Genomic DNA, 20,183 nt, shown 5'->3' with positions numbered 1-20,183 from the left:
CACACACACACACCCACACACCCTCAACATGCTCACACCTCCAAACACACACATACACCCAAACATGCACACCCACACACCCACACACCCCCAACATGCACACACCTCCAAACATACATACCCCCAAACATCGCACATCTCCAAACACACAAACCCAAAGCCACACACACCCGAACACACACACATTCCCAAACACACACATGCTCCCAAGTGCACACACACCCAAAACTGTCTGACTTATGATCTGCAAAATCATTTCATTTTTAGAGAACTGATTTCAGAGAGACCCGTTAAAAGCTTTGCAGTCTTAAACTGGAGGTGGGTAGTCAGAGTGTCAGCTATACACTTTATAGTTTTAGAAAGCTATCGCAAGCAAGAAATAACAGTGGCATTGAGTTGGAAGAAAAAACACATTGGGAGGTAAAGTGAACAGGACTTGGTGTTTGGTCTAGTGTTGGGCAAACAGCGGAGAGGTGGAGCCGTCCAGACCAGTGGTGGGTCGGCTGGGAGGGCGGGCTCCGTGCTCCCCTGCTCCCTCCGCCCTGCATGGCCCTCGGAGTCCTCACTGCATGCCTTTTCCTGCCGCTTCCAGGGCTGTGCCTGTGTGTGCTCCCCAGTTGCCTTAAACCGCGGCGCCCTGTGTCCCTCCCACGACCAGGACCTCGACCTCAGGATCTTCCAGATGTGACCGCTGGCACATTTGTTCCTAATGATTATTTGATAATATAATAGTTATACACCAGCAGACACACTTAGCTCTTTGTGGTGCCTTCAGAGTACCTTCCCGTTTGTTGAAGCACAGAAATATTCTCCTAGAGAGTAGAAAGGCCTCCAAAGTGGTCTTCAACCCATGATTGCCCTCAGAGCAGCCTTCTGAAGATGCAACTCAGCCCTCTCTTATCTAACCCTTAAGAGGATAGGGTGGCTGCGGAAACGGGAGTTGACCAGGCCTTGAACCCTCCTTAACCTCATGAATAACTGCTTTAGGCCGAGGGTGTCTCTGCCCTTCTGTGATTCCTGTGACAGGCACGTGCTCCAGGGCCTGGAAAGAGAATTGTCATCTCATGGCAGTGCTGTTTGGCTTTTTAAAAACCTTATCTTGACTTGAAGTGAAGTCGCTCAGTCGTGTCCGACTCTTTGTGACTGCATGGACTGTAGCCTATCAGGCTCCTCGTCCATGGGATTTTCCAGGCAAGAGTGCTGGAGTGGATTGCCATTTCCTTCTCCAGGGGACTTTCCTGACCCAGGAATCAAACCCGTGTCTCCCTCATTGCAGGCAGACGCTTTACCTATCTTGACTTACCCTTGTTGATTTTTTTTTTCCCTCTTTTTTTTTTTCCTAGATTTTCCACTTACACATCCTCATCCCGTATCAGAAAAAAAAATAGTTTTTAAAAATGTCCTTTCGGCTTTGCAAATTAGAGTGCATTTGTTCTGAGAAAGCTTCAGAAATCTGAGGCAGTAGGTTTCAGAAGAGAGAGAGGGGCACCCCAGTACTGTTTTTGCTCCTTCAGAGAGTATTGTTTTTAGGATTTGCAAATATTATACTTTACAGGAACTCCGCCAGCTGACTGAAATCTTACTCCTTCCTATCTGATTAATCTGGGAAAAGTGAATGGGAAATGTAGGACTCTCGGAGAAGTGTTGTCGTATGAAAACTGCTTTCATAATAAATACAGAAATAAAAGGAAATCGATTAGAAAGTTTTTCAAAACATATTGAAAAGAAAAAGATATTAGAGATGGAACCTAAATTCTTGAAAGCTTTATAGTGTTTAAATATTTCGATTATGCAACATTATACATTGTTGGGTAGAGGAGTAATTCTGCTTTCTTCTAATTTCTGAAGTTGGATATTTCAGCTTTTCTTCTTTCCTAATAAAAACATTTAAGAGTGTATTTTCCTCTAACTTCTGCTTACTTGTATCTCATCATTTTGATGTGTAATATTTTCATTATCATTTAATACTGAGTGTCTTTTAAATTTCTATTACGACTTCTTTTTAACTCCATGATATTTAGAAGTGTGTTTTTAAATTTCCAAACCTATTGGGTTTCTGTTTATTCTTTATTTATTAGGATTGTGTGTTTTTGTTACTGATTTTAACACAGTTGCCCTAGGGGCAAGTGACATGGGCTCTGTGATGTAAAATGATTTTGTTTCCCACTTTATTTAAGCTTTCGCAATTCGGAACAAAGCAATTCTAGTGTATAAACTCTCATTCTTGTCCATTTTTCCTCAAACCTCTTCAGTTACTAAAACTTTTTATTGGGCAGGACACACATTAGTGGTCAAGATCGCATCAGTTGCTTGCATTTTATTGTCCAGACCCTGAAGCAAGTTGATCTCTAGAGCGTCACTAATTATTTCCGTTTCATCTTAAACAGGAGTATGCTGTGAACTGCCATGTCATCACCTGGGAGAGGATTCTCAGCCACTTTGACATCTTTGCCTTTGGGCATTTTTGGGGCTGGGCCATGAAGGCCCTGCTGATCCGAAGTTACGGGCTCTGCTGGACGATCAGTATCACCTGGGAGCTGACCGAGGTGAGCGGGGGGCGCGGGCCGCTGTCCTGACGCTGCGGGGGGCGCGGGCCGCTGTCCAGACGCTGCAGGGGGCGCGGGCCGCTGTCCAGACGCTGCAATGCAGACCGTTTGTACGTAGGAGGGAGGCAGTCCGCCCGTTAGCAGTCACGTACTCTATTCTCCAGCTCCTGTGGCATGAAACTATTTAAATCCCAAGGGATATTTTAAGCCTTTGTCAAACACACAGAGAAGCTCCTTGTCAGCTTCAGGCCTGCTCTATCTCACAAGTCTTAAAGAGAAACAACTGGAATCAAGCTAAGGAATGGAGTTAAAATGCCAAACAACACAAGTCAGTGGTAATGAGGACTTCCGCTGAGAAGTTAACAGCTGCTCCACCCACTAACTAGTTTCCAGTTTGAGATAAACAGAATTGTGGTGTTTGGGTCTTTATGAGTGCATCCAGGACGCTTTGTAGCCGAAAATGAATTCCCAGTAGAGCTCAGCTATCTCAGTAATCAAAAGTTTGTCTCATTTACTGAATTTAAGAGATATATTCTTGAAAAACTATTAGTGAAGTGACATTCGGGGAACTGGTTCATTTACTTTTCAGTTATTATATTCTTCTTAATCATTCCCAGGGAACAGAATTTGGCTGTGTGCACAGTTATTTCTTGATTAGGATTATTCATCTGTGATTGTGCACAGGCCCATCATTGCCCTGATCGTAACTTAGCGAGGGTACCGGTTAGACAGTCACTTCTATTAACATGCCTTTCGTGGCCCCGGAGGCTGGAAGTCTGAGTTCGGGGTGTCCACCTGGTTCACCACTTCTAGCCTGTCCCGGGCTTCTCGCTGCTGGTGGTTTGCTGGCTGCCTCTGGTGTTCCTTGGCTTGTAGATCACCTCAGTCTCCACCTTCGTCCCCACGTGGCCTTCTGCCCGTGTGGCTTCACGCGACGCTCTTTCTATGACACTAGTCACACTGGATTAGGGGCCCGCCCTCCTCCAGGATGACCCCAGCTTGCTAATTACAGCTGCAGTGACTGCATTTACAAATAAGCTCACCTTATGAGGCCCTGGAGGTCAGGACCTCCACCATATGGGCCTTAAGGGGGCCACAATTCAGTGCGTAACAGTGCCTGCCACTGTTTGTACATCATCCAGAATCTTCCCCGTGGCCTGGAAGGGCAGCGTGTACCTCAGTGTAACAGTGGAAACGAGCTCCGAGCCGAGAGTGGATCCAGGGATTGCTCGTCCGTGAGCACGCCCGTGTCTCTGCCCCTGTACCTCACATTTGCTCTCCGACTTGCAGGCGTCCTCAGGACCTCACTGCCATGTGACCTGTGCGAGGCACTCGGCCTTCCTCACCTCCCTGGCCTCCTGCCCTTCCCTTTCTTTGTTCCCTGGCGTTCTGTCATCCCCAAGTCCTGACGCCTCTTCTCTAGACACCTCTCCAGGTCATCCCTCTGCTCCCACTTGTATCTAATCTACTCTCTTCTTAGCTGAATTTCCTGTCTGCTCCTGCAACACTGTCTGTTTCAAAGTGATCCTTATAGACCGCAATCCCATCACATGCTTTTACTACAAACTCTTCCCTGTTTGTCCATTGCTCTTAAAGCAAAATCAGGATGGGGGCCAGGGCTCTGAACAGCCTGCAAAGGCCGGTGTTAGGGTGTTAGCTGGCCCAGCTTCCCCGAGACCTCTCACCTGCCCTCTGCTTCCTGCCCTGCCCAGTTGCTGTGTCCTTACCTCCCAGGAAGCCCTCCTCTGAGTTCTTCCCTCTCTGCCCTGCGTCCTCCACTGGCCGGGCTCACGTTGGTGCCCCTGCAAGTAGAGCACAGCCCTTCTCCAGCCCTTCTCCTCTGAGACACTCGGCCCATGTTAGATACATGACAGGTGTCTCTTTTCTGCCAAACCTCATGCTTCCAGAGGGCAGGGCCCATGTCTGCCCAGTCCCAGACCCCAGGGCTCTGCCTCACACGGGCAGACGCCCCCAGATCCATAGTGAGTGAGTGAAGGTGACTCTTTCCAGCTCCCCCGACTCCTCTCTTTCTGGGCCGTCTCACCCCTCAACCCGGCACTCCCTAGAAAGGCTCCTCAGGTGGATGCCAGTGCTCCACATCCACTCCCCGGCAGAGTCCTGTTTCAGCAGGTCTGTGTCACGGGCTTCTGCAGAAGTTTCCCTCTGCCTCATGTGAGTTAATGCTCCATGTCATGGCTCGGACCTTGGAGTCAGCCCAGGCAGTGCGCCACCTGCCAGGGGTCAGCCCACAGCCCCTCACCCTCACACACAGTAGCTGTTCTGTATCGTCTCAGCAGCAGGCACGTCAGGAAGACAGCATCCTTGTATTTGTGTGGTTTTGCAGTCTGTGAAAGGGCTTTCTACATGGCACTAGTGAAAGGATCCCACCTTCCAATGCAGGAGATGTAAGAGATGTGGGTTCGATCCCTGGGTCGGGAAGATCCCCTGGAGGCGAACAGGACAACCCACTCCAGCGCTCTTGCCTGGAGTCCCACGGACAGAGGAGCCTAGCGGGCTACAGTCCTCAGGGTCGCCCAGAGTCGGATAAGACTGAAGTGACTTAGCACACCTCGGCGCAGTCTATGAAATGCTTTCGTGAAAAGTTCTGATTTGTAGCGTTTATTTTATTACTTCAGAGCTTTACAGTTAAGGGGTTGCCTCTTTCCAGAGAGCTGTCAGGCATTGTCGTTATAATTTCAGACCCTCTTAAAAGCAAGCCTTCACGCAGTACACTGTGCTGCTCTGCATACAGCGGACCGGTCCTTTGTTTTGGACAGAACTATTTCTGTAAAAGACTTCTGTTCCACCCTTGATCTCACTGTGCCTCTTTTCTGGAATATCTTCACTTTCATCTCCATCTCTTGAAACCAGTCACTCCTGACCTTAACCACCCCACTCCAGCCTGTCTCCCTTCCAGAAATCTGCCACAGTTGCCATCTCTCAGAATGAATCTCTTCAGTGTCTCTGCGGTTCCCATTTATGTCCCCATTGTAACACTTGCCACAGCTTACCTGATTCTGGGGTTCCGAATAAGTGTCTGGTTCTGAATAAATCCGGCTTGAGATCAAGGACCTTGGTCCATTTTGTCTCACCACCTTGTATTGCTACATCGTAGGCACTTAATAAAAGATCATCACTGCAAATCAGTTAGTGTGAGATTTCCTGTTAAGCTAATTTCAGTTCAGTTGCTCAGTCGTGTCCGACTCTTTGTGACCCCATGAATCGCAGCACGCCAGGCCTCCCTGTCCATCACCAGCTCCCGGAGTTCACTCAGGCTCACGTCCATTGAGTCAGTGATGCCATCCAGCCATCTCATCCTCTGTCGTCCCCTTCTCCTCCTGCCCCCAATCCTTCCCAGCATCAGAGTCTTTTCCAATGAGTCAACTCTTCTCATGAGGTGGCCAGAGTACTGGAGTTTCAGCTTGAGCATCATTCCTTCCAAAGAAATCCCAGGGCTGATCTCCTTCAGAATGGATTGATTGGATCTCCTTGCAATCCAAGGGACTCTCAAGAGTCTTCTCCAACACCACACTTCAAAAGCATCAATTCTTCGGCACTCAGCCTTCTTCACAGTTCAACTGTCACATCCATACATGACCACAGGAAAAACCATAGCCTTGACTAGATGGACTTTAGTTGGCAAAGTAATGTCTCTGCTTTTGAATATACTGTCTAGGTTGGTCATAACTTTTCTTCCAAAGAGTAAGCGTCTTTTAATTTCATGGCTGCAATACAGGTTACTATTTTATTAAAATATCTGTAGACCGTTTCTAAAATACACAGCTTAAATTCTCAAGCTGCTAGTTTCGAGGATTCTGCCAGTGCTCTGTAGGCAGTTGAGCAAACTTTGCTCCCTTCCTTCTCCAGGGTCCATGTTACATTGTCATGAGCCAAGGTGATTTATTGGTAGTATTTTTCAAGATGGGTCATCATTTCTTTAAAACCCCATGTTAAAAATAAATTTAAAAAGGCGCTGTTTGGATTAGCAGTATTTGCAAACTATCATAAAATAAAGAATAAGAACCTGGTTAAAGAACTTGGTTTTATTTAAATATATCAGTGAAACTTAAAATGTCAACAAATTTGAACAAAAGGAACGTTAAAAGGAACGTTATCTTTCAGGATGGTACCCCAGGTTTGTTTTATTTTTCACAACCGTCATCTCTCGTGTTTCCCAGCTTTTCTTCATGCATCTTCTCCCCAATTTTGCCGAGTGCTGGTGGGACCAAGTCATCCTGGACATCCTGCTGTGCAACGGGGGCGGCATCTGGCTGGGCATGGTCGTCTGCCGGTTTTTAGAGATGCGGACTTACCACTGGGCAAGTTTCAAGTGAGTCGTCCTCCTCCGGGCCCTGCGTCACCGTTTCTCATGATGTGAACTTAACTGCTCGGTATCCCACAGCATGAGTGCGTTCTCTGATGACGAGGAGTAAATTATACGTTGATCACTGGAGCTCAAAAATGGTTCTAAACCCAGTTTCAGGCACTGATCTGGAAAACGCTGAATCATTTACGAGTTTCTCAAGTCCACCCCCTCTTTTTATATCCTTATTCCCCAGCCTGCATTCCGACTCCCACGGCTGGACTGATGACTGCCCTGTCCCCAGGTTAACCCCTCCAAGCCTTCCGCCACCATTGCCCGAGAGATGGTCTCAGGACCGTCAGAGCCATCACGTCATTCCTCTGTGATGGTGGCTCACGGGCCTGAGGACAAAGTCCACGGGCTTGGCGATTATAAGTAACCTATTTATTCCATGTCAAATTAATTTTGGCATATGGTATAAGGGGGAGATTTCACAGTGTACTGGATCTGATTAACCAGTTTACTCCATCCCTTTCGTGAGTAATCCTTTCTTTGGCCACTGACTTGAAAGGACTTTTTAATATATTTTGAGCAGTATATAATGTAACAAAATCTGTAGCAGCGCTGGATTTTGCTCTCAGCAACCTTCATACACAGTATCTCATTTGAGCCTTACATCAACCCTATGGGTAGACACACCACCATTCTCTTCATTTTAGAGATGACAGTACGGTGGTTTCGGTTTGGTAATTTGCCCAAGGACATTCACCTAGCAAGCTGAGTCTGAATTTGCATCAGGCTGCCTGGTTCCTTAAACACTCCATTATGCTTCCCTCATTTTGTACATTTATACTCAAATTCAGCTTGAGAATCATTCTGTCAAGTTCCCAAGACATAAGCACAACAGATGAACAAAAAAGTCCCCCTGGTTTCAAGTTACATTAAACATGAAGGAATACAGATCAGGTTGGATTAACCTCTTCACTCCGTTAAGTGTCCAGGTCTCCATCACATAGTATCTTTATCCCCATCTTTCTCTACCTCTTTCCATGAAGTTTCACCATTTTTTAGTACAGGCCCTTCCTTGTTCTTGTTGATTTTCGGAATAGACTCTATTTCTTTGTTGGCCTTGTGCCACAAGCCTTCTTGAAGGACATTTTCTCACCGCAGGCTTGTTGATGGGCAGGTGAGTGGGTGAAGAAACAAACCTGGGTTCCCTTACTACCCCTTCTATCCCCCTCCCCACTCCAAGAATGAAAGGCCTGGCCTGTTTGTCCTTGCGCCTTCAGCATCTGAAACAGTGTCCAAGACCTGAAGGTCCTCGACATAATGTTCTTGTTGAATTAAAAACTCTTTACCATTAATTAAATACTGCGACCTTGGATTTCGGCTCCCCTGGTCTCCCACGAGGGGACCAGAATCTGCCCGCAGCTCTGAGGCTTAGGAGGTGCGCCGGCATCAGCCACTCCGTGTCTTGGAGCCTCAGTGGTCTTGTTTGTGACCTGTGGGACTGCTTGTTTCTATCACTGGAATATAAAATTTTTAATTGAGTGATTTCTAGGATGAAATCCAAGAAAGGTTAAAAAAGTCACGGTTCATCACCTGAAACTTAACCGAAGCAGCTATAGGGCCAGGAGCTGCTACGGGTCACCTCCCGTACAGAGCATGTTCTGTGTTTTACCTTGCGCCCCCAGGCTGGGGTGGGGGCGGTGAGCCATGGTGGGATTGCGTCATTGCACCGTCCTCACCCTTCCTGGCCTAGCTCCAAGTTGCTGTCTTCAGTGTCCCTCGGCGTCTCTTGTCACCAGCTCACAGACTGTGGCCTGTGATGGCCCTGCAGTGGCCTGGCCTTTGCGTCGTACCTGTCCCTGCCGAGGCTCCCCGCCAGGTGTGACGCTCTCGGCGCCTCACCTGTGAACAGAGGCTCCCGTTGGAGAGATGCTCAAACAGGATGGGGTCTTTTGTTCTGGGTACTGGTTGTAAAGTAGTCAGTGCAGTTTTTTTTCTTTTTTGTCCTTTCTTATCTCTTTGAATTTTCAGCAGAACTGTTTCTGTCCTTTCAGGGACATCCATACCACCACCGGGAAGATCAAAAGAGCCGTGCTACAGTTCACTCCTGCCAGCTGGACCTACGTGCGGTGGTTTGACCCCAAGTCTTCATTTCAGAGAGTGGCTGGAATATACCTTTTCATGATCATCTGGCAGGTAACTTCTTTTTTTCAGATGCTCAGAAGTAGGGAAAAAACAAAACCAAAATAAAAACCATCCATTGATTTAGGGTTCATGCTAGTTGACATTGCTTATCTGCTCCATGCGTTAAAAGATGTACTGTTCTACAGCTGACATACAGAATAATTCAACAGTGATGCTGTTACATTTAAGGTCTTGTTTCGTTGTGAAGATGTTTTAAAATACAGATCATTGAATTGCAAATTGGAAACAGATTAAAATTCCCTGTAAAAACCTTGTGCTCAGCATCTATCACCCAGTGAGTTAGGCACTGGATTGCTTTCTATCCATAAAATGGTCTTTTCAGGACCAAAGTAACAAATGTAAGGCTTTTTTTTTTTTTTTTAATAGTCCAGACTCAGTGTTTGAGTCTTAAGATGGTACCTCAGCTGTTACCACTTCAGGTAATTGGTGAAGCGCTAAATAAAGAAGCTCACTGAGGGGACTGGAGCCCCCTGGGGACCTGCGTCCTCTGGAGTGGTATCAGCAATGGGGAGAGGCCCTCCTTCCAAGCAGACTGATGTGATGCAGACAGCCTGGGGTCTCGGAAAGAGATTACCAAACAACTCTTTCCTGGAGGCAGCCTTTTTTATTGACCCTCCTGTTCACAGGTTAATTGTTCCACAGCTTTGGGAGAGTAGCTAAGGAAAACTAGTTTTCGCCTGAATTGTCTTCCAGAATCTTCAGACATTATATTTTGAACATAAGAACAACATACTCCCAACACAAGGAGAAAATAGGCATGTGTCATTTGAAAGATAGTCTTTGTCCACAGAAGGATATAGATGAATAGGTATATAGTCACCATGGTTTGGGGAAGTCAGTGGATAAAATGGGCATAGGGACTTCCCTGGCAGTCCACTAGTCGGGACTTCACCTTCCAACGGAGGGGGTTGCAGGTTCAATCCCCGGCCAGGGAGCGAAGATCCCTTATACCTCGAGGCCAAAAAACTAAAACATAAAAAACAGTAGCAATATTGTAACGAATTTAAAAAAGACTTTAGAAATGGTTTCCATCAAAAAAACTTTTTAAAAAGGAGGGGGGTTATATAAGTGGATGATGGTCAGGTTTTCCCTCCTGGGGCAGTGCCTGAGCAGAGAGAGGTTCCCTTTGATTGTGAGGACCTCGGAAGGATTTGGATTTTCCTAGGATGGCAGAATTCCACGGCCCACTGTTCCCTGGATCGTGAGCGCTATGCAGGGATCAGTTTCCTATACGTGGTGATGATGAGTGAACCATTCTTATTTTATATCCTTAAAATCAGCACTGCTACTGCTAAGTCACTTCAGTCATGTCCGACTCTGTGCGACCCCATAGACGGAAGCCCACCAGGCTCCCCCGTCCCTGGGATTCTCCAGGCAAGAACACAGGAGTGGGTTGCCATTTCCTTCTCCAATGCATGAAAAGTGAAAAGTGAAAGTGAAGTCGTTCAGTCGTGTCCGACTCTTCGCAACCCCATGGACTGCAGCCTACTAGGCTCCTCCACCCATGGGATTTTCCAGGCAAGAGTACTGGAGTGGGGTGCCATCGCCTTCTCTGAAAATCAGCACTATGATCCTCCAATTAAAAATAAATTAAAAAAAAAAAAAACCCCAGCACTGTGGGGAGAGATGCACATTTTAGGTCACTGAAATGAACCTGCTGGTCCATGTGATGTACATTTTTCTTTTTTTTAATAACTGTGTTTATTTTTGGCTGTCCTGGGTCTCTGCTGCTGCATGGGCTCTCTAGTTGCGGTGAGGGGGTCTGCTCTCTCCATTGTGGTGCTTGGGCTTCTCGTTGCGGGGCCTTTTCTAGTTGCAGAGCACAGGCTCTAGGTGCACCAGCCTCAGTAATTGCAACACATGGGCTGAATGGTTGTGGTGCCCAGGCTTAGTTGCCCCTTGGCATGCTGGATCTTCCCCGACGAGGGATCGAACCTGTATCTCCAGCATTAGCAGGCGGATTCTTATCCACTATCACCAGGGAAGTACTCCTGTGCTCTTAAAACAGTGACCTTTCCTAATCTCCACTGTTCACTTCATCTGGAGGGGACAGGAGGGGCCTCTGGGCATGGAGCACGGATTCCTGATAGACAAGTTTTGTGCCGCCAGGACAGGTCACGTGATGGTGGCACTGGGTGCTGCCTTCAAGGGAGCAGTCTCACTGCCAGGTGAAGCCTGGACCAGCCCCCACACCCACTTTTAAGAGCTTTTCAGCCTTTCGTCAAAGATCTGCTTGGTCCCTGGCACGAGCTGAATGAGCCCATAGTCATCTCGCAGTCACACATGGCATCTCAAGCTTCTTTTGGTTATTAAAGAGCCTGCTTCCCTGCTGTCAGGTGTCTTTTTGACCTGGCCTGATTTCTGTCCAGCTGCAAAGGTGTTCCTCAGCAGAGATTTGATTTCCTGATTTTGCTCTGGAAGCATCTCCCTCCCGACTGTCCCAGCAGCTCATGCCTGTGAGCCAGGTCACAGTCACGTGAACCTGGAAATACACTAAATGGCCGATGCCCCCTGTGCCCCTCTCAGCACCCAGCACCTCCCCTGGACCTCTGCTTGATTGGTGCCCATGTTGTCCTGGCTGTACCTGGGCTTAAATAGCAAACTCTTAAGAGACCCGATATATTTTCTGGAGATGCTTTGAACATACCAATTATTTTTAGCTATAGAGTGTCCATTGAAGGACTAGATACTCATGACTTAGCTTGAAGCACCAGGTTGACTCACGCCTCCTTCTTTTGCAGCTGACCGAGTTGAATACCTTCTTCCTGAAACATATCTTTGTGTTCCAAGCCAGTCATCCATTAAGCTGGTGTCGAATTCTCTTTATTGGTGGCATCACGGCTCCCACAGTAAGGTAATTCTGTTAGCCTGACGGTCATGTGAACATGTTGACCTGCTTTGGAGGTCATTTTGCCCATCATTTCTCCTGTGTAGCATTAAGGAGGTCATATAAACTAGCAGATTTTCCATGAGAATGTCATTCTAGACAATTATACTTCCAAGGGCACAAAAAGACTTATATATCCAGAACATGAAGAAAACATTCTGCTTCTCCAACCTCAGTAACATGAAGACCGACACCACCCCATTACATTCAGACCCCTTTAGGATCTTCCCAGCTGTTCTTTTCCCCTCTGCTCGGTCACCAAGCTGTGTCTTTATGACTCCACGGACTGTCGCCCGCCAGGCTCCTCTGTCCATGGGGATTCTCCAGGCAAGAGTACTGGAGTGGGTTGCTGTTTCCTTCACCAGGGGATCTTCCTGACCCAGGGATCCAACCTGTATCTCCTGCATTGGCAGGCAGATTCTTTACCACCGAGCCACCTGGGAAGCCCTTAAACGAGGAAGAGACGTACTGAGGTTTTCTTCATGAGATTATCAAAAAATGCAAACATTTTTACAGTGGATTGAAGTCATAAATGTTGTTATTTTTAGAATGAAACTTTATTAGTTCCATCAGAGCCAGTTAAGTTAATTTCCTTTTTCAGATGTCTTTCCTGTGGTCCTCCAGGATAGCAGGGACAAGTTTGGGCATTCATCCTCCAGGGAAGCTGTCCTTGCCCTGGAGTCACGATTCATGTAGGACCCTAGAGATGAGGTGCTGTTCACAGACTGGAGTCCCCCACGGACCCATCCCAGTGAACTTCAGAGTGAAACACTTTCATCTGTTTTGTTGTTCCTGTTTGGAAAGAGCGATTAGGGTTTTATAACTAGTATGGAGTCTCTGCATTATCAGTAGAACAATTGTTCTACATTGTTTCAGTAGAAACACTCAAAGTCTGTGCACCTCTGATTCAAAGTAAACTTCTTTGGGAACTGTGGGATAATTTAATTAATTATTTTTAATGTGTGAGTGAACTACACAAGTAGAGAGCCTTGTTTGCCAAGGAGAGTGGGTGTTTTCCTTGGTCAGACATAGCCCTCACCCCCAGCTAGCACTTCTTACTGTCCTCATTCATTATTACAAATATATATTAATGTATACAGGAAGGTAACAGTTGGTACACAGCAGCCCTTTGGCGCTTTATGGACTAGTGATCTGCTGAAATAGTTGTCTCATGAATGCACTTTTCCTTTTTGTGGGTTGGCACTTCCTTATCATAGTTAAAATTTGATTTAATTTGAGGCTTACTGTTATTGTCAGGAAAGATTAGCAGCAGTTCCTTCATAAAATTAGGAGCAATCAACAAATAAATGGGGAAAGAAATCTCTTAGAAAACAGAACAGCAAATCACATGTGATTTATCATGAAATTTCCTTATTGTTAAGTATTTCACGGCAAAAACTAGAGACTCAAGCAGAAACTAAAAATCCAGTGTTTGGGCTTTTTGAGAGCTCCTTAAAATTTTTGCCAAACTCTATGGGTTTTAAACGATTCTTTTTTGGTTTTAAAATTAGCCACTTCCTGTGTTCCTACAACACCTGAGGCTAAGGAGATGGTTGACAAGCTTCTTGGAAAGATGGAAATGCTAATGGATTTTAGGTTCCAATGAGTCAATGGCAGGCCCAGAAAGAAGCGAAAACTCAGGCTTCAGTATAAATCATATATACTAACCAGGTCTCTCTTTTCCTCTTTTTTGGTTAGACTTTCATGTGATTCTGCTTTGAGAAGATATTTGAGTGAATATTCTTTTAGTCTAATATAATGTGCAGTATAAGGGCATGGATGTAATTAGTAAAGTAGCTGAACTGGTAAAAGCAAATTAGGTAATGAAAATGTGAAGTTAGAGGAAAACCTGAATTCTTTACAGGCAGAATTCTTCACTTTGGGGTGCAGAGCCGAGAGTTCACGGATGAGCTTTGGGCATTCGTGAACCCTCTGAAGTTTAATGCAGAATTTTGTGTGCGTGTTTCATGTGCCTTTATCATAGCTTTCCTCAGACCCTCAGAGGGGAGTCTGTAACCCCAGCCCTTACCCCGCTGGTTCAGATGTCACCTCCCCAGGGATGGGTTGAGTTTCAGGGGCAGCTCTAAGACTCCCAGCCTGTGTTGTCCTATAGGCAGCCTCTCCCACGTGTGGCTACTGAGCACTGGGCGTGTAGCCAGTCACCTTGAAATGTTTCTGAGAGCCAAAATGTATAGCTTTCCTGCCTGGTTACAGTCAGCAGCCTTTGTCCTGGAGAGAGCCAGAGGAGACAGTGTAGCTGAGCTTCTGGAACTGCCTCCATGGAGAGAGACTGAAGCACCCACCTGGGGTGACTTTGGCTCGGGAGTGTGGGAGTCTGCCTCTGAATCAAGACTGCTTCTGCCAATAATCTGGCTCGTTAAACCACCTCCCTCCATCCCAGTCCAAATTCTTAGCCTCTTACAGGAAGGTTTCAGCAGGCACTGGCTTCCTGTTCCTTTGAATAGAACTAGACCAGGCAGCTTGAGTCTGTGGAACAAGGCAGACAGTTTTTATACTCACACTGTCAGAGTGAGTGAGTTCTGTATTGGCTTGCTGGTCTTCCAGAGGCTCTCAGTGAATTCTACCTTTGTTCTTTCAGACAGTACTACGCTTACCTCACCGACACGCAGTGCAAACGCGTGGGAACACAGTGCTGGGTGTTTGGGTGAGTAATCTGTTATCATTTGAAACCACTTATGTCTGTAGATTTCTTGAGTTCTTTCTTGACCCTGCATTAAGTGACTTTCAGTGCAGTTTTATTTTTGTGTGTCTTTCGCTTTTAACATTCCTTTTTCTGATTTAAATTTAGACTAGTTAACTGGCAAGTTATAGAAAGAGGATGTAGAAATTATTTTTTTTAAGACAGTAGGAAATCAAAAGATATTTTCCACATAGAATTGGAGGCCTTGTTTCCTGAAATAAATTAGGAAATGAATTGTTTGAATTCCCTCTGAAATCGATAGTAAGTTTGGGACAACGTCTTGTGATGGGCTTGACCACGCTTCATGTTACTTTCACACCAGAAAGGGTCTTGTTTTATTGTCCCAAAGAAAACTAACATGTAGCCACACAGTCACAATTTATCTTCTTATTATAGACACAAATGCTGTATCTGAATTTATAATTACTTAAGTGACTTGAAAGAAAGCATAGATTATCCAGTTTCACCCCCAGTATTAAACGTGAAATGCTGTTCAGTATATCAGGTAATTGCTTCCTCTGTACAACACCATCCACATTTCACCACGCCGTCTAGCAGTAGAAGTTCCAGAGACGTCCAGCATGTCTGTGTGTGAAGTTCAGTCACTCAAGGAGCCTAAATTCAGGACCTAATCTAGATTTTAAACTGAGCATAAAGAAAATCCGATGAAAACCACAACAGATTTTTAAACAGAATTTTTTTTTCCACGTAATGCATATTGATAATGTAGAAAAGAATAAACTAAAGATCATCCAAAGACATCGACTTTTTAGAGATACTTGCTGCTTACATTACAGTCATTCCTTCCAAACGTGTGTGTGTGTGTATCCAGCTCTCACCCAGATTCTGGAGGTGTTACTCAAGTTTCCCACCGCCTTCTTCCCAAAAGACAAAAGGCCTTTGTCACTGTTTCTGGCAAACTCTGTGATGTAAGCTGATTTTCCTACCCAAAGTAGCTTAAAGGGTAATAGGATGGATTCAGTTTCCATTGTTGACTGAGAATCTACATTTACCAGACTCCTTACATACTTTTGTTGCAGGAAGGCAGGTTGCCTTCTTACTGTCTTGTCCAAGGACTGGGGATCTTTTCTGCCTTTGAGCTTTTCCTCTGTCCCATGCATCTTCTTTCCACGTGCATTTTTCTTTTCACATTTATAAGTCCTTGCCACAGTCTTATTCTGCTGTGACTGGAGACCTCTGTCTAGTCACCTGTTGAGGAAAAAGGAGATGGTGGATCAGAGAGACAGGTAGTTCTCCCTAATCTGGTATCTTGAAAGTTTAATCCCTGTGGTGGGAGAAATAGCCAAGAGGAACTAGGCCACTGGGTGGGAGCAAACTCAGAAAAGCTGCCCCTTACTGGAAAATGGTGAAAGAGGGTCAGTTGCAAAAGATCTGAAATAAATGTGAGGTCATTTGGCTGATTTAGGATGCTCTGTTGAGAATCAAGGACTCCCAGAATGGTGATGTCAAGGTCAGTGGACCTTGAGATTAGTGGGCTGTGCTGAAAAACAGCAAGTCCCTCTTCATAAATCACGCAGGGCGGACCCACCTGGAGTGTGAACGGGCAGGAGCAGCCTCTGACTGGTCGGCATGGTGGGCCCGTGATGGTGCAGCAGGAGGCCTGGCCTCCAGTCTCTTCTCTGGTGTTTGCCCCTCGGGGTCCACCACCTCCCATCTGCTTTTCTTTCCTTCCTCCGGCTTCCCTGCCACCTTCGTTTTTTTGGTTTCTTTCATCTTCTATCAAAACAGCAAACACCGAAGTGTCTGACTTCCTTTAACAACTTTGTTTTCATCACTAAGTCGTGTCTGACTCTTTAGTGACCCCATGGGCTGTATAGCCCACCAGGCTCCTCTGTCCATGGGATTCTCCAGGAAAGAATACTGGAATGGGTCACCATGTCCTTCTCCAGGGGATCTTCCTGACCCAGGAACTGAACATGTGTCTCCTGCACTGGCAGGTGGGTTCTTTACCACTGAGCCACCAGAGAAACCCCTTCTTTAACAGCTAGTTGATGCTTTACAGTTTTCTTTTCACTAACTTTGGGATGACTTTGGCTCTATCACAGTATCGAGATACAAGGGAACAGAGGTGAAGCCCATGTAGTGGGCACTTTTCTCCTTTGTAAGTGTTACACCCTCAAAAAGCTGGCATTAAGTGCTGCTATATGTAATGAAATACAGACTTTCAGTGTGGGCTCCACAGTTGTGCCATGGAGCTGAACTTACAGCCTTTGGTCCCTAAACATCCTAGGCCCAACTGAGACAGGACTCCATCCATCTGGAGAATGGGAACCCATGGGGAGAAGTCGAAGTGGGGGAACCTCTTCCGGTTACTACATCTTCGTGGGTGTCAGGGCCAGATCGAGGTGGACAGATTGCCCAGGTGTTCATGTGAAACCGTCTTCATCTTCACCTTTCTCCCCCTCCCCTCCCCATTATAATTGAGTTTCTGTGCCTCCAAAGGAGAGCATTGGGCTGGTTGAGGAAGAAAAGATGTTGGATCGCTTGGCCCTGGAAGGAAGGCTTCCAAGCTGTGGCTGTAACAGGAGTGAGCAGTCACTTTTCCTCCCCTGGCAAGTCCTTGGCTTGGGTCTCCAGGGGTTGGGTCAGAGCTGCTGGTCCCCAGGGCCCAGGCCTGGAGCCCAGTTGCTTCTGAACTGCCTCTCACCACACTGGCTTCCTCTCCCGAGTTGTCCCAGCCCTGCTGGTGACCTGAGACAGTAAGCTTCTGCCTCTGCTCCTCTGCACATCGCGCTGTCCAAGGGCAGCTCCACGTCGGCACGTCCTTCTCCACCCTCGTCTCTCCTGTCTTTTCCGCGGTGTCTGCCATCTCTAGACTGTTTCCTTCCTCCTACAGCAGCTGCCCTGCAGGTTTTCTTCCTCTGTTTCTGCTGCGTCTCAGTCTCCTTTGCTGGCTTCCCTGCCACCCCTCTCCCCTCCACAATTATTATAATTATTGTAATTATGCTGCAGTTCTTCCAGGCTTCTTCTTAAGGGTAGACACAGCATGCAGCTCAGTGTCCTTACAGGAGGAGGGAGTGTTTGGAGGGAACGGACAACTGGAGGAGGCCTTTCCTGCCTCCTCCACCTTCCCCAGCACTCCCAGGCCACCATCATCTTCTTGCCGACCTTTGCTCACAGCCTCTCATACTGCCTTCCCTCTGGTCCACAAGCATCTCTGTTTACCCTCAGCCCTCACATTGCAAGGGCAGCATCCTTGACAGGTTCCCATTTCCTGTTTCCAGTGTCTTCTCTTTCATCCCATCCTCCTCCAGACTGACCACCCTTTTTCCTGCTGCTCCCTGCTCCCTTGCTCAGAAACACCTACTGACAAGCCCCAGTCTTCTGCAATAGTCACAAATTTTTTTCAGCAACTGAATCCTTTTTCTCCAATGATATCTTCCTCCAAACCCTGATATACAGCAAAACAACTGAGCAGGATCGTTCTGGGCGTGCCACCCAGGACCCTCCGCCCCCTTCTCCCCGTCTCCATCCTGCCCCGGGGCTTCTTAGGAAATCCAGATGTTCCATGGAGCACAACTGAAAGAGTTCTCTACCTCCTTAAGGCCCAGCTCAGTGCTCACTTCCTCCCCAAAGGCGTGTTTGCTCATCTGAACCGGAACTGGAACTGCCTGCTGAAGTTCTGCAGTGGCTCCTGGCTCCCTGTGGGATTGTGTCATAGCTGTGTCCCTTGTATACATGGCTTGTTTCCACTGGTAGAGAGTCAGCTCCTGGCCGCTGGAGAGTGACCGATCCGGGCCCCAAGCTCTCGCGGCAGAGTGTTTTGTGCAGCTGCAGGGCTGCATCTGTAGGACGCACACAGGCTGTGGCATCTTGAGAATCCAGGAGCAACCTGTGCTACAGATAGTACAGTCTCTGCTCGAGGTTGACGTGTCTACCCAGCTCACACACACCAGGCCGAGAGCTTTTGTGCCCCAGTTGCAATAAGACCGTGACACATTCTTGTTCTGTCCACCAAGGATTTCCTGATGCGGGCCGGGTTCTGCGTTAAGGTCATTTTTATTTATGAGAGGCCAGCCTCACTCCAGGCAGAGGCACCTCAGGCAGCCCAAAGTTGATTAGACTCCTGCCCGTAAGAACCCACTGGTCATAGCAAACACCCTCTTCCAACAACCCAAGAGAAGACTACATGACCATCACCAGATGGTCAACACTGAAATCAGATTGGTTATATTCTTTGTAGCCAAAGATGGAGAAGCTCTATACAGTCAGCAAAAACAAGACCAGGAGCTGATTGTGGCTCAGATCAGGAAGTCCTTATTGCCAAATTCAGACTTAAATTGAAGAAAGTAGGGAAAACCACTAGACCATTCAGACATGACCTAAATCAAATCCCTTATGATTATACAGTGGAAGTGACAAATGGATTCAAAGGATTAGATATGATATACAGAGTTCCTGAAGAACTGTGGACGGAGGTTTGTGATACTCTCTAGGAGGCAGTGATCAAAACCATCCCAGAGAAAAAGAAATGCAAAAAGGCAAAATGGTTGTCTGAGGAGCCCTCACAAATAGCTGAGAAAAGAAGAGAGGCTAAAGGCAAAGGAGAAAAGGAAAGCTATATCCATTTGAATGCAGAGTTCCACAGAATAGCAAGGAGAGATAAGAAAGCCTTCCTCAGTGATCAATGCAAAGAAATAGAGGAAAACAAAAGAATGGGAAAGACTAGAGATCTCTTCAAGAAAATTAGAGATACCAAGGGAACATTTCATGCAAAGATGGGCACAATAAAGGAGAGAAACAGTATGGACCTAACAGAAGCAGAAAATATTAAGAAGAGGTGGCAAATAGAAGGGGAAACGATGGAAACCGTGCGAGACTTTATTTTGGGGGGCTCCAAAATCACTGCAGATAGTGACTGCATGAAATAAAAGACATTTGCTCCTTGGAAGAAAAGCTATGACCAACCTAGACGGCATATTAAAAAGCAGAGACTACTTTGCCAACAAAGGTCTATCTAGTCAAAGCTTTGGTTTTTCCAGTAGTCATGTATGGATGTGAGAGTTGGACTATAAAGAAAGCTGAGCACCAAAGAATTGATGCTTTTGAACTGTGGTTTTGGAGAAGACTCTTGAGAGTCCCTTGGACTGCAAGGAGATCCAACCAGTCCATCCTAAAGGAAAGTGAAGTCGCTCAGTCGTGTCCAACTCTTTGCAACCCTGTGGACTGTAGCCCAACAGGCTCCTCAGTCCATGGAATTCTCCAGGCAGAAATACTGGAGTGGGTTGGCATTTCCTTCTCCAATCCTAAAGGAAATCAATCCTGAATATTCATTGGAAGGACTGATGCTGAAGCTGAAACCCCAATATTTTGGCCTCCTGATGTGAAGAAGTGACTCATTGGAAAAGACCCTAATGCTGGGAAAGACTGAAGGCAGGAAAAGGGGACAGCAGAGAATGAGATGATTGGATGACATGACCGACTCGATGGACATGAGTTTGAGCAAGCTCCGGTAGTTGGTGATGCACATGAGTTTGAGCGAGCTCCGGTAGTTGGTGATGCACATGAGTT

The 20,183-nt window shown here is 46.6% G+C and overlaps 1 protein-coding gene across 2 annotated transcripts in view; it reads left to right on the top strand.

Moving 5' to 3' along the window:
• PTDSS1 (phosphatidylserine synthase 1) overlaps positions 1-20,183 on the top strand; it is a 72,875-nt gene that overhangs the window by 34,802 nt on the left and 17,890 nt on the right. For both annotated transcript variants that reach the window (XM_040261029.1, XM_040261030.1), the window contains 5 exons: positions 2,388-2,546; positions 6,725-6,876; positions 8,913-9,054; positions 11,805-11,917; positions 14,550-14,615. In XM_040261029.1, coding sequence (XP_040116963.1) covers positions 2,388-2,546; positions 6,725-6,876; positions 8,913-9,054; positions 11,805-11,917; positions 14,550-14,615 — 632 coding nt within the window. The remainder of the gene's footprint in view (positions 1-2,387; positions 2,547-6,724; positions 6,877-8,912; positions 9,055-11,804; positions 11,918-14,549; positions 14,616-20,183) is intronic.

Source organism: Oryx dammah, unplaced genomic scaffold (assembly GCF_014754425.2).
Source record: "Oryx dammah isolate SB20612 unplaced genomic scaffold, SCBI_Odam_1.1 HiC_scaffold_19, whole genome shotgun sequence".
Classification (NCBI taxonomy): Eukaryota; Metazoa; Chordata; class Mammalia; order Artiodactyla; family Bovidae; genus Oryx; species Oryx dammah.
This window is presented reverse-complemented; position numbering and strand designations above follow the sequence as displayed.